The sequence below is a fragment of the Trachurus japonicus genome, chromosome 15 (assembly GCF_045865225.1).
Source record: "Trachurus japonicus isolate A0001 chromosome 15, Traja_1.0".
NCBI classification, from domain to species: Eukaryota; Metazoa; Chordata; class Actinopteri; order Carangiformes; family Carangidae; genus Trachurus; species Trachurus japonicus.
Window position 1 is genome coordinate 7520151 of NC_140921.1, and position 13165 is coordinate 7533315.

The 13165-nt window shown below is 41.5% G+C and overlaps 1 protein-coding gene across 1 annotated transcript in view; it reads left to right on the forward strand.

The window, feature by feature from the left end:
* Positions 1-13165, forward strand: part of nrg3a (neuregulin 3a) — a 399759-nt gene that overhangs the window by 232603 nt on the left and 153991 nt on the right. Inside the window, exon 2 of the mRNA XM_085799387.1 lies at positions 9749-9878. Within this exon, the coding sequence (XP_085655513.1) occupies positions 9749-9878 (130 nt within the window). The remainder of the gene's footprint in view (positions 1-9748; positions 9879-13165) is intronic.

Here is a 13165-nt window from a genome sequence, read left to right on the forward strand (position 1 = left end):
ATTTCACTGTGAAATTTCTATGTTTTATTGTACGTGTGTGGAATCTCTTCTCCGATCAATAGGCTTTCATAACAAGTGGAACGGGGGAGGCAGGGCAGAGAAAGTGGTTTTGCCTCTTTCTACCCATCACAAGATTTCTTATTAGGGACCAGCAGGACCAGGAAGAAGCAGCAGTGTAAATCTCTCACGCACACATTGACCGTATAGGATTTTTCTTGCAGAGTGATGGCGTTAGCAGCCATGTTGACATCAGGTTTCCAAATATAAAAGCCCCCACCAAGCAGCGCTCGTCTGTTGTTGTGCCTGAGAGGTAAAATCCAGGCCAGTGGGTCTAAGTGAGCTGTTTCTGTGCATTAAATTTCATGCCAGTTTAATCTAGAGAAAGTGGTTTTCTGATCAGTCTCGTCTCGCTGTCACAGTAAGTTCATGAAGAGAAAAGTGAATCTGCTGCTAGATCAATGAGTTTACTGAAGCGATTTGACTCAGAATCTAAACAACTGAGTTCAAATATTTAACTCGACTGTCTCTACTCGGTCTGAGAAGAAGCTGTGGGCTTTTTTTTTTAGAGGTGTGTACAGTACGGTGGCCCAGAGAGACCAATGCACTATGAGGAAAACAAAAGCAAATGCAGGAACAGATGACAACAGATGCATTTCCAGGTGTCGATTTCACAAAGACTGAGTCTAATTTCATCTGTTGCATGAAGCAGTTTAGTTCTTGATCATCTTAAAGGAGAATTCCGGCCATTTTTGACCCCTAAATTGTTTTCCTGATGGTCAACCAGTGTAAACCGGAGTTACACCATGGCTACCTGGCGCCCGCGATAGCAAAAACGCTAACCTTTGGGGGCAATTCCTTCAAAAAACAATCAAATATCTATAGTACATGACTCAAATCCTTACGAGACACCACTGAACTTATATAGTGGACAGTATAAACAGTATAAACTGTAGTCACTCAGACTGTGGTGCAATGAATCATGGGTAAATTAAGACTTGCCCAAGAAAAAAAGATAATTTTACCGTAAGTGTTGAATTCTTCCTAAAACGGCAACAACTAAAACAATTAAAAGGAAATTTTAATGGTTCTGGTCTCTAAAACCTCTCACTGCTCAGCAAACCATTATGAGCTATTTCCCTGTTGTTAGGTGACACCGGCCAGTGATGGTGTCATTTATTGCCATGTTACCATAGCAACATTGGTATTAGCCCTAAGTTAGCCTGGGGGGTGAGGTGTCTACTGTTTATGAAACTGTGTGAAACAACTTTGTGAAGCCGACTCCTCAGGAGATACAAACTGTGATGTTGTTGTTGTCGTTGTTGCTGTTCAAGGCTTCATGACCTTTCAAATTAAAAGTACAAGCATTTTATTTTTTTCTGTTAAATTGTAAGTTGTGAGTGTTTGCAGCACACATAGTTTTTTTTTTTTTCTGTTTGCTTGTGTTTCCTGTTGTGTTGAGCCCTCAAGGCCACCGTAGATACAGTTCATAGCGTATACAATTTGCTGCAGTGCAAATTGTCAGGAGTGATATTTTCCATGTGTTGTGCAGGGGAGAGGATGTGAACGATTCCCTGGATGAAACAACATCTGTTAGAGCAACAGAACCATCTGAGGCTCCGCGTGTGACTTTCTCTTTGTTTCCAACACCTTTTGGATGGTTTGTTCCTGAGCTGAGTCTCGGTGTGCACCATCAGATGGCTTTACACCGTGTGTGCCGCCAATTAAGCCACAGCCCAGGCTTTAAACAAACTAATAAATAAATAATCTCATCTGCTTCAAATGTGGAGCCTGAGCATGATCTAAATATCAAGTTCACAATTTCAATTATTGCACCACAGGCCCAGACAGCAGCTGCTGCTGCTAGAACCAGCTCCACAGTCTCTGTCCTTTTTTTTTTCTTCACATATGGTTGTTCATATGTTCATGAGGCAGAAATTCGCTGGAAAAAGTCAAAGTTGCCTGTTTCATAAAATGCAATTAACTTAAATCGGTCTGAACTCATCTGATGCTCCTCACATCAGGCCATTAAATGACCACACAGTCACAGGGAGACATGACACCTCCACTTATTACATAGAAAAATCATTTGTCTCCCTCAACTGACCACTCATCATGACAGTCTGGGCCCCTTCATCAAATCCACTGCGAGTGACGGCGGCTAGGCCACACGGCAGAGCAGACGACTCATCGTGGAGAAAGTTGAACTCAAATTTAACCCACAGTTAAAGGGATAGTTCAACATTTTGGCAAATTGGCCCATTGACATGATCCCTATAGTCTTAGGAGTAGGTTCGTTACCTTTAATTGTTAGTGCAAGCTACAGTATTTTTAGCCGTGAGCTGCTCAGAGCTACGCTACGGAGGCAATGTGCAGGTCACAACTTGTCCACCAGAGCGTTTTGGAGTTGTTGGATTATGTATTTGATGAGTTTGATGAGCGATACCAAGAAATCCCATGAGCCTCTATAGCGTAGTTCTGAGCAGCTTGCGGCTCTGCTCCGCCGTTCTACAAATTGCTTGCACCGACAATTAAAGGTAACAAACCTACTCCTAGGGGTTATGGCAATGGGCCAATTTGCCAAAGTGTTGAACTCTACTAATAAGCCAGATAATGTTTTCTTATGATGATGATGATACCTATAAAAAGGAGAGGTTGAATCTGGGAGTCACAGCTTTCCTACATCTAGACCAGGTCAGCTGACCCCGGCTGCTGCAGGTGTAGAGTTTACAATATGTCTTACAGCTCCCTCCTTTGTGTTTGTGTTTGTGTTTGTGTTTGTGTTATTACAACAAACCTTTTGTCCTGGTTCAATCCAAAGTTTCCTAAATCTTCCTGAGGCGGTGCTCCTCTAAAGAGCTCCAGCTCCAGCAGATGAGAGCGTAAATGTCTCTGCTCTGCGTTTCACTGCTTGCTTACATCTCAGACCTTTACAACCGAGCCTCCTCCTTGAAATCCCCCCGTGTCCTTTATTCTCTGGCCCCTGTGCATCTGATCTTCCTTCCTGCTCCCAGGGCCCGATCGATAACCAGGCGGTCTAGAAGCAGCCTGCCACACCGAGCCTTTGATATCAGTTAGCATGGCTCCCAGGCTGACTGACTGACTGACTGACTGACTGACTGACTGACTGGGTTTGTGCGTGCAAGTCTGTTCCTCTGGGGGGAATGTCATCCACCATGGCCGCCATTACACATCTGCCCACGGGAATGTCATGCTTTAACCCACTGCAACATGTGTGTGTGTGTGCTGGAGAACATGTGTGTGCAGGGAGGACAGAGATGAAGTAGTGACTGTAAAATAATTGCGTTTCCCTCACGGGGGAAAATAAGTTCTGCCTGGAGTGTCAGTGCAACACATTCCCCACATCAACATGTTTCACCCATTATTGCCTCATCAGGGTTTTGTTGGTAATTGTTAGCTCTTGGTTAAAATATGACTTGAAAAGCACATTAGCACATCTTTTTTTGCTGAACTGGCCCTTTGGAGGTAATTAATTTAGAACAGGCTGCAAAGAAAAGCTTTATGTTTTTCCTTTGCAACATTTTGGAGATGTTCAGTTTGAGTCCAGACTGCAGAATTCGCAACGTTCGAACATGACCAGCTGCAAGACATTTTAACATTCATTTATTTAAATGCTCTGTGAAGGCGCATGGGGAAAGAGAAAGATGTAACCACAGAGCATTGTCCAATATAACACAGATTAATACCTTATGTTTTAAACAATAATGGGGAAATCGAGCTGGAAATGAGTGGAAGTGTTCTCCCAGAGGTCGGTGAAGTGCTAACATAAATGGATCAGAGGAAAACGACGAGTGCATTTTCAATCCCTGCACTAATATTCTGCAAGTGCCCTCTCCTAGATAATTTCTGACGGCAAATATTCACTTTGCTTGATAAAGCATTTGCTTACCAGATACCTCAAGCAGCCGCTGTTCAAACCGTTCAAGTCTTATCGGCTGAGAGGAAGATGTATTTATTACACAGATGCCAAGAAACCTACAGAAGGACTGTGGAAACTCCAGACTGTGGCACAGAGACATTCATGATTAAAGAGAAGATTATTATTGATTATTGATGAAGTTGTGCACACATGTGGGCTTCCTGAGGGAGACTCATGTGCATGGATGTGATGTTGAAGGTTATCAACTTCAGTACTTTATAGATTAACCACACCATATTGAAGCCAGCCAATAAGCACGCAGCATTATTATAATAAGATGCAGCTGATTGGCTTTCTGTGAACACAAACACATGTGAGTGTGTAAATTGTTATTGAAAGATCTCTGAAGAATCCTCAGCTCTGGGAAGTACTGTATACTACTACTGCTACTTGATGTAGATGTAGTGTTTCTCTATTGAGCAAAAACTGTTGAAATATACAGTAGTTCAGAGTTCATACTGTCAGACAAAGAGCCTTAACGCAGCTGAATGGAGTGATGTTATTTGCAGCTCTGTCTGCTCATTTTAATTTTTCTGCTTTCCTGGACATCTTTGTTTTTTCTCTTTTAAAGGTGTACAGAAAAGAAAATTCAATTTAAGCCCACTCTGGGTCATAAAATTAGTGTAATAACTCATCTATCAGACGATGTAGGCTAAACTTTGTGCAAAATTCTATTTTTGAGTAAATCCAGGATGAAAGTGTGTATTTTTTTTTCTCGCATTGGATAATGCAGGCGCACGGATTATACGTCAGCCTGCAAACGATTCAGCCACTGATATTGGATCTGTCATCCGTCATTCAAACGTCTGAGATACACACACACACACACACGGAGCTCGGGCTCGCCCCAAGCTTTGAATATCCCGCCCGCTCGATAACGACCAATCAAATTTGTTTTCCTTACTCAGGTAAACTCGTGTTGCAGCTCGTGACAACTCGGCGCGACAAACAGGACAAACGGCCATTTCTCTACACCTTTAATCACAGTGAATTTTTCTCTGTGTAGATTTTGTGTCTGAACCAAACGTTAACGTAATGTTTCAGTTCCTGTTCTCTGACGTCGGCCTGTGTTAAGTGTTTATCAGTAGATTCAGATCAGCAGCAGCGATGGGGCCACAATGTGTTTTAGCCGCTTTGAAAACATACCCACAGAAAAACTAATGTTATTTTAAGTGTTTTTCATATTTTGAATATTTTATTATACAATAACAATATATCAAACAGCCTTTTCCTTCTGTGCACTTTTTTTTGCAGCTGAAACATTTTTTTTTTCTTCAAAGTTTTATTTTTATGGAGGCAACTGAAAGCACTTGCTTAAGGTCAGGGGAAAACATTGTGATGGTGATTAAATATTGAAAAAGTCATCATCAGGTTGCCCTGCAGGAGGAGAAGGGAGAGACACATTGTTTTAAAGCCAACAACAGCCCGGGCTGCCACCACCGCCGCCATCTCCAGCAGCTGCAAAAAAACACAAAACATACTTGGTAAAACAAATGAGTACGAGGAGACGCACTGTCTGGTCTCCATATTTGAATTTGTAAACGCTGAAACTCGTTCTGTAAATTTCCCTGCTGATCTGGATTTACAAAATGGAAGAACAATAATTAAATCATGAATACTGCATCACCTGCTCTCGCCGGTGATTGGATTTATCTCGCTGTTGATCTCCTCAGCATGCTCAGCTCTTTGAGGGTCTTCTAAGGATATCAGTGTCACTGCAAGTTCAGGAGCCACTTTGATTGATCTTTTCTTTCTTATCACTAAATTATTAAGTGCTATATGTAGCCTATATATATATAAATGGCTGCTGCCATCTTTCCCACTACAACTGACTGCAGCCTGGATGCAAATATGAAAATCAGCAGATTCCATATTCTTCCCTCATTTTTCTTGTGCAGAAATTAAAAAAAAGAGGAGGAGAGGAGGTGAGAGACGACAGGAGGAGAGGAGTTTGAAGTGGAGGGTTGTGTTTTCCAGCGGCCAATGGTTTATTGATCCTCGCGGTGCCTCTCCCTCTTTCCCTCTTCGCAGCATGGAGGAGTAAATTGGACTGTTTTCTTGTGCAGTGATTGACGTCTGCCTTCTGAGAGCAGTGTTTTCAAACTTTGCAGTCATATTTTCAGCCGACTGAGAGGATTTTTTTTTTTTTTTTTGCCGTAGTCCACTCTGGCATTCCCTGTTGAAAACGACACAATTCTTTGAGTGCGTCGAGCGTCTGAGCCTGACAGGTGACGGGTGTTGAGCTAAACAACTTACAGTGCATTGTGACAACTCGACAACAACCACAACAACAGCAACAGCAAAAAAAAACAAAAGGAGAGGACGACAAATGGTTCTGCTGTCAGTGGCACAGCTCAGTGAGAGCATGAAATCATGTCTGGAGGGAAATCCTTTGTGTTTCAAAAAAAAAAAAGAAAAGAAAGAAAGACCTAGTGGTGCTGCTGAGGAAGTGCAAAGGACGAGGCAGCAGCAGCTTTGTTACTGTGGCCTTTGTTTGAGCGTCTCTGTGCAGACTGTGTGGCGAGGAACTGTCCCAGGACCTCGCCATGCTTCAAGTGACATTGTTTCATCTTCTCTTACTCTTTTATGAGATATCTCTTTATCTGTGGCAGCTGAACTTAAGAAGCAAAACGCATTTGTCAAATCGAGTTTAGTCTCATTATGTCCTCGTGAATCCACACGAACGTCAGGACAAAAGATTTAAACTGCTCCATCAGGAGTGTGGTGATGGTTTCACGGCTACTATAGTTAAAGTTTTCATTATATTTTCATTTTTATTTAGTTTTTTTGTTTGTTTTTTTACTTGAAGTTTAGTTCTAGTAAGTTCAACAAGCGATTTAGCAGTTTTAGTTTAGTTTTTATTTAGTTTTTTAGGTATCAGGAGAAACGCATTGATTTGTAGAAGCTTCTCCATGAAAGCTGCGAAGATGAACTTTCAAATTCAGTCAATTCCCATCAGTCTTCACCACGATACATTCACTTTCTTCCTGGGGGGTCGTACTCAAAATAGTCCCATATTGGGCTGTGGCATTTTCTTCCTGCAACTTTAGCCAAAACAAAACTATTTTTTTATCAAACATCGTCTTTGAAGCCAGAAAATGTGTTAAAGTCAGGTGATTAAATCAGAACTAGGAATTAAAGTTGTTTTTCTGGATAGTGTGAGTATGTTATGGGACAAAAACAAGCCCATAGTTGCATTTTGTTGCTAGGTGACATCTAGTGGCCACAGGAGAGAAACGTCTTGGTAATTGAATGGATGTTGTGTTGCGTTGCTGCTGGATCCCTCATCCTGACTCTGATCCTTCTGGATGTTCAGCTGTTGATTCATATCTCAACATCTCCAATTAAAAATCAATTCCCATCGCATTGGGTGAGTTCAAACATGCCTGCTAAGTTTTTGTCGGCAGTAGAAAGCTTTCCAAATGTATGATCCTTGAAATAACCCCAGTGAAATATAAATTGCTGTGAAATTTCACTGCTGCTTCATTTGCACTGAGTCAGTTTCCTGTGGCTGTTTTGTCTCATTCAGTTCTGGCAACAACACAGACTGAAGTCTGGAATAAACACAGTGTGTTCCTGTGAGTGTGTGTGTGTGTGTGTGTGTCTGTGTGTGTCTGCAGGGATAAAACTGAGCTTCATATTGTCTCATGGTGTCAGAGCAGGTGAAGATGATTGACCATCACCCTCAGCATCGACCTTATTAGGGATAAGCCATCGCAGTCATGATGATGATCGACCTTTAACCCTGTCTGACAAAAACTGTGTTGAATAACATCAACCTTTAAATCTTATCTCTGCATCAGTTTCAAAAACACTTTGACTCAGGAAAAAAAATGCTTTTGCTTGAATCAAGGACTCAAATTGTTCTGTCATAAATCGAACATTTAATGTGAAAGTGAACTTTAGAAAATTGAATGATTAAAGATGAAAAACAGACCTTGGGGTCTGACTTATTGTCCCGTGTATGGCTAAAGCTAAATTCCCATAATGCACCTGGAGTTAAACATTGCAGTGTCACCCTTTAAACTCTCAAACTGAAGCTCCTGCACAGTCACAGACTAAATAATGAAACTTTTTCAGGGCTGAACACAACAAATGAACTGACATTGTTGTGGTTTCTCATTAATTTACCAAAGTTATTCAGGATTCAAATGAATTCATCGACATTTAAAACTTTCAATTTGTTCCAAAAGTTGGAGAATAATTTGTTTGCACAACTCTTTCTCATCGTCGTGTCCAACCAGGTGACGTCCTCATCTATTAAAAAAAAAAAAAACTACGTCTAGTGCTGACTCAAGTCTTGACCTGACTAAACCTCTCACATGGAGACCAGTCCCTCACCAGCCAATTACCAGGGGTTGTCTATAGCTCCCCTGAGAACCAATCAGCACACAGCATCTCATAACCCCCCACCCAGACACAAACATGCTTCATCCTGCTGATCAAGGGCTCTGGGTTCATGCAGTAATAACTCACCTCTCCTCACCCCTCCCTCCCCCAAACTCCACTCATTATTACACTCACTCTCTCTTTAGCTCCTGATTGAGAAATCTGCACTTTGTCTGGATGTATCTTCCACACACCATTAAAGGGCGACCTAATGAAGTGATCAGTATACCAGTGGTAATATCTGTGTCCTGTGAATAAAAACGGGTTTTCACTGAAGCATAAAGTTTTTGCTCATCACTGTTCATCCAGCTACTTTAATTAAAAAAAGAAAAAAAAAACATGGCTGAGCGCAGGCTAATGAGAGCCCTTAGCAACACACATTTTTCATTTGTAAGCACAAAGGAAACAGTCAGCAGTCTGCTCTGGTATTAATAAGAGCTTCATCTGTGCTGCAGATCTGATTTCTGTCCATGCACTCCACATGAAATCTCCACATTTTCATTATCCTTAAACACGACACACTGCAAAAACACAAAATCTCACCAAGAACATTTGTCTTAATTCTAGTCAAAATGTCATTTCTAGTCAAAACAAATCTCATTTTACTTAAAATAAAACCCATCACATTAAAAAGCAGCTTGTTTTTAGACACTTTTTAAACTTCTTTCAAGCTTTTTTTCACTTGAAATAAGTAGGAAAATCTGATAGTGGGGCAAGTTTTTCTTTCTTATTACAAGCACAAAAAACTTGTTTGTTATTGAAACAAGTGAAAATTATATAAAAACAAGTTAATTTTTAGGTGATGAGTCTCATTTTAAATGGAAAGAGATTAGTTTTTGACTAGAAATGAGACATTTTGAAAAGAAATAAGACAAATATTCTTGGAAAGATTTTGAGTTTTTGCAGTGCATTAACTCCATTTACAGTACTGCATATTGGTTTACTCTCCTTTTTTGCATTTAGATCATTCCTCCTATGCAAATGGTGCTTCTTTTATTAATATCAATTATAAAATCATCTGTGAACGGAGCGTTTTTTGTTTTTTTTCCTCGTGAGCACGCACCGTCCACACAGTCAGCCGCGCATGTTGTTGATAAATCGCTGGAAGAAGTCGAGCTCTCCGACAGCACAACTGTGACCACGGAGTATTAATCACAGCAGGACAGATTATTAGCCGTCCGCCATCCATCTTTTTCCCCGCCGGTGACATTGCAGGGTCTATAGGCAAACAATGGGTGTGTTGGTTTTATCCACAAACATGCTGCGTGTTATGAGGCGGCGGCTCCATTGTTGTTATGGATCTTTGGGCGTATGGAGCGAAGAGCCTGGAAAACCCTTTTTTCTTTCCAGCTAAAATTCAAGTCTTCTGTGTATAAAAGAGTTAATTGTTGCTAACAGGAGTGTCTTCTGTTTGTCTTGCAGCGTCTCCGACCGTCCCTCCGCTGCACTCGGAGCATTTCAAACCCTGTCATGAGAAGGACCTGGCCTACTGCCTGAACGGCGGCGAATGCTTTGTCATTGAGACGCTCAGTGGGCCTCACAAGCACTGCAAGTAAGTGATCATTTAAATACCTCCTCTTCCTCCTCCTCCTCCTCCTCCTCCTCCTCCTCCTCCTCCTCCACACCTTCCTTTTTCCATCCTGAATGTGCAAACGTCTGTGTCTCTAATGAAATAGCCAGTTAACCAATGAAGTATCATGAAGGCCTATACCACCAAACACACATCAGACACCACCGCCGCCGCACCCTGCAGGTTTTGAAATTATTGCCTCTGAAGAAGGAGCAATTTGCCCCTTAATGGGGGGAGATGAGCTGCTTGGATTTACAGCAGTTATAATGGATTCAATGGGTGACCTAGATTTATGGCCGAAGAAGCAGAAGAAGAAGAAGAAGAAGAAGAAGAGGAAGACAACACAACGTCTATAGAAAGTTCTCAAACCCGCTCTCAGCATAATCCACTTCTCTGCTGTTAATTGGTACAGTACATCCCAGCAGTCACAGCCAGCTCGACGCTCTGTGTCCATGTTGTTGCTTTGCTGCCTGTACCTTTACATACAGTAGGAATTCATTAGTGGATTAATGATTATTTGGAGGGTCAGGGGGCTTTAACGTACATTTTATTTACCTTTCGCTGGGCTTCAGCCACACAACTTTTACTGTGAACTGTCCCTTTAACTCTCAGCTGGGTGAAGATCTATAGGAGCCGCCCGCCGCCTCTGCAAACACTGTGACAAACTGTATGGAAAAGGACGGGAATTTTCTGCAGCTCAGTGGCTGTGCAGCTGTGCATGTGTATATATGCATAACCTGTGTGTGTAGGCGTGTGCGTATGCATGGGTGTCGCCATCCTATGTGTGTGTGTGAGAGTGTGTGTGTCTTAGTTGTCCCAGATTTGAGAGTAGAGCTCATGGGCTCTTAGCCTGTTCAAATGTGGGGCCCTTTACTAATTAAGTCCCAGAACAACTTCTTCCCAAACCTAACCGCAGGACTTCCACCCGACCTGTTTTTCAAAGAGTCTGTTTTGCCTTCTCTGGGCTACAAGTATACATCCGTTCAAGTGTGTGTGTAGATTATAATGAGGGATGTGTTTTGGTTCGGCAATGTGAGGGAAAGTCACCGAATGAAGAATATATGGACAGAATGTAAAAGACATACACACTGTAAATCCTCCTGCAGGCCTATAGTCACACCTCCTCCCTGTCTCTGACCTGATCTTTAAACATGTGTATTTTAGGTGTGTTAACTCCCTGATTTGCTCTGAAATACATGCAGGTGTAGGTGGGCCTCCTCACGGTCGTACGTTTACACACACACACACACACCACCGTCGTCCACATGACTAAGTGACAAATCTGCATAGCTGCGAGGGGCTGCAGCTCTGCAGACGTGAGAGGAATCAGATGGATCTTAATGAATCAAACTCCTGCTCCGTGAGGCTGCGTTTCGTTTCGGGGACAGACGAGACAATTATGTCTCTGCAACATAAAGCTACCTTTGCTGTCTGTCTTTCTCCAGCTCTCTGTCCTGAAACGAGTGCATATATTATATATGCATGTATTTAAGGAAGCCAGGAAGCCGGCAGGATATCTGTTTGATGAAGTGAGTGCACTGAGAGTTACCTTGCTTTTATCTGTCCTCTTCAGTTTTCCAGCGTACGACGCTCTGTGTGATCCAGTCAAAAGTCAAACAGAGTCCACAAAAGCACAAGCGTCTGATTTTTTTTTACATTTTTTTTATTTCATCACAGAAAAGTGTTGATAGTTGAAAAGAGGAGGGGGAGAGCAGCTGAAAACAGAGCGAGGCCGAGGTGTAGGTGTAGGTGGTGGACGTCGAGGAGAGTCGGAGACAAGGAGGGGGGAGGAGGAGGAGGTTAGGTCGCTCGCTCCCGTTGCCATGACAACGCAATCTGTGGACAAGCAGAGCTGCTGAGGAGCAACAAAAAAAAATGTACGGCGGGACGGCCTTGAACACACTGTCTGTGCATGTTAATGTGCAGAGAGAGAGAGAGAGATGTGCACAGAGTTGATCTCTGCTGCTTAATCGTGTGGCAATGAGCTTTTCTAAAGGAAAGATATGGACCATCAAACAATATGCCATCTGCTCCGAATCGGAATAACAGCTGGTGTGATCATGCAGTAAAACTACGAGGTGTGTTTAGTACGTAACTTAAAAAAAAAAAAAAAAAACATTTAGAGTTTATAAAGGGGGTAATATAGTATTTTAGACTTTGCAACTGAAACTAATGAGTCAGTCTTTTTCTGGAGTCAAACTTGGTGTGAATATTTAATGAACACATGTCGGCTACTCTCGCTGACTGAAGACCGGAGAGTAATATATCAGAAATATGTACTAAAACCAAGGTCTTCAACGCTTTTCAGGCCAATGGCCCCCAAACTGATGGAGAGATGGAGCAGGGACCCCCTACTATGAACAGGGGTGGCCAAACTTATTTGGCATATTTAAGAGGTTTTAGTTTTTGTTGAATTGGCCATAAATCACCGTTAAGCTCTATAAACCATAGAATAGAGCCAAGGGAGCCATCATAAGAAGATTCAGGTCGTTTTCTTTACAAAAAAACAATCTAGGCCTATTTCACACAGTCATGTTCCTTCATAGAAGAAGTCTGGAGCCTCAAACCCATCGAGCAAATGTGGAGCAAAATGGAAAATAAACTGGACAGATCTATTCTACATTTAAAGAAAAACCTTTTGAGCAGCAGGAGGCATGATGGGAAACATTAGAGTTGAAGTTCTTAGGAAATACATTGTCGCTATGCCAGAGAAATGTGCTGCTGTAATTGCTGTAAAAGGTGGACATCCCAAATGTCGAAGTTAAAAAAATAAACAGTAGGACTCATCTGATTGTGCTTACACTAGAAAAACTCAAAATCTTTCCAAGCATATTTGTCTTATTTCTTGTCAAAATGTCCCATTTCTAGTCAAAACTAAACTATTTTCACTTAAAATAAGAATCATCACCTAAAAAATGAACTTGTTTTTAGATCATTTTCATTTGTTTCAAACTAATTTTCACTTGAAAAATGTAGAAGAATCTGCCAGTGAAAGCAAGTGTTTTGTGCTTGTAATAAGAAAGAAAAACTTGATCCACTATCAGATTTTTCTACTTATTTCAAGTGAAATTATGCTTGAAAGAAGTTTAAAAAGTGTCAAAAACAATCTACTTTTTAATGTGATGAGTCTTATTTTAAGTATAATGAGATTTGTTTTGACTAGAAATAAGACACATTTTCTTGGTAAGAGTTTGAGTTTTTGCAGTGTAGAGTGAACATCTGCATATTTCACATATTTCATCAACGTTATGAAATTAAATCATGTTTTG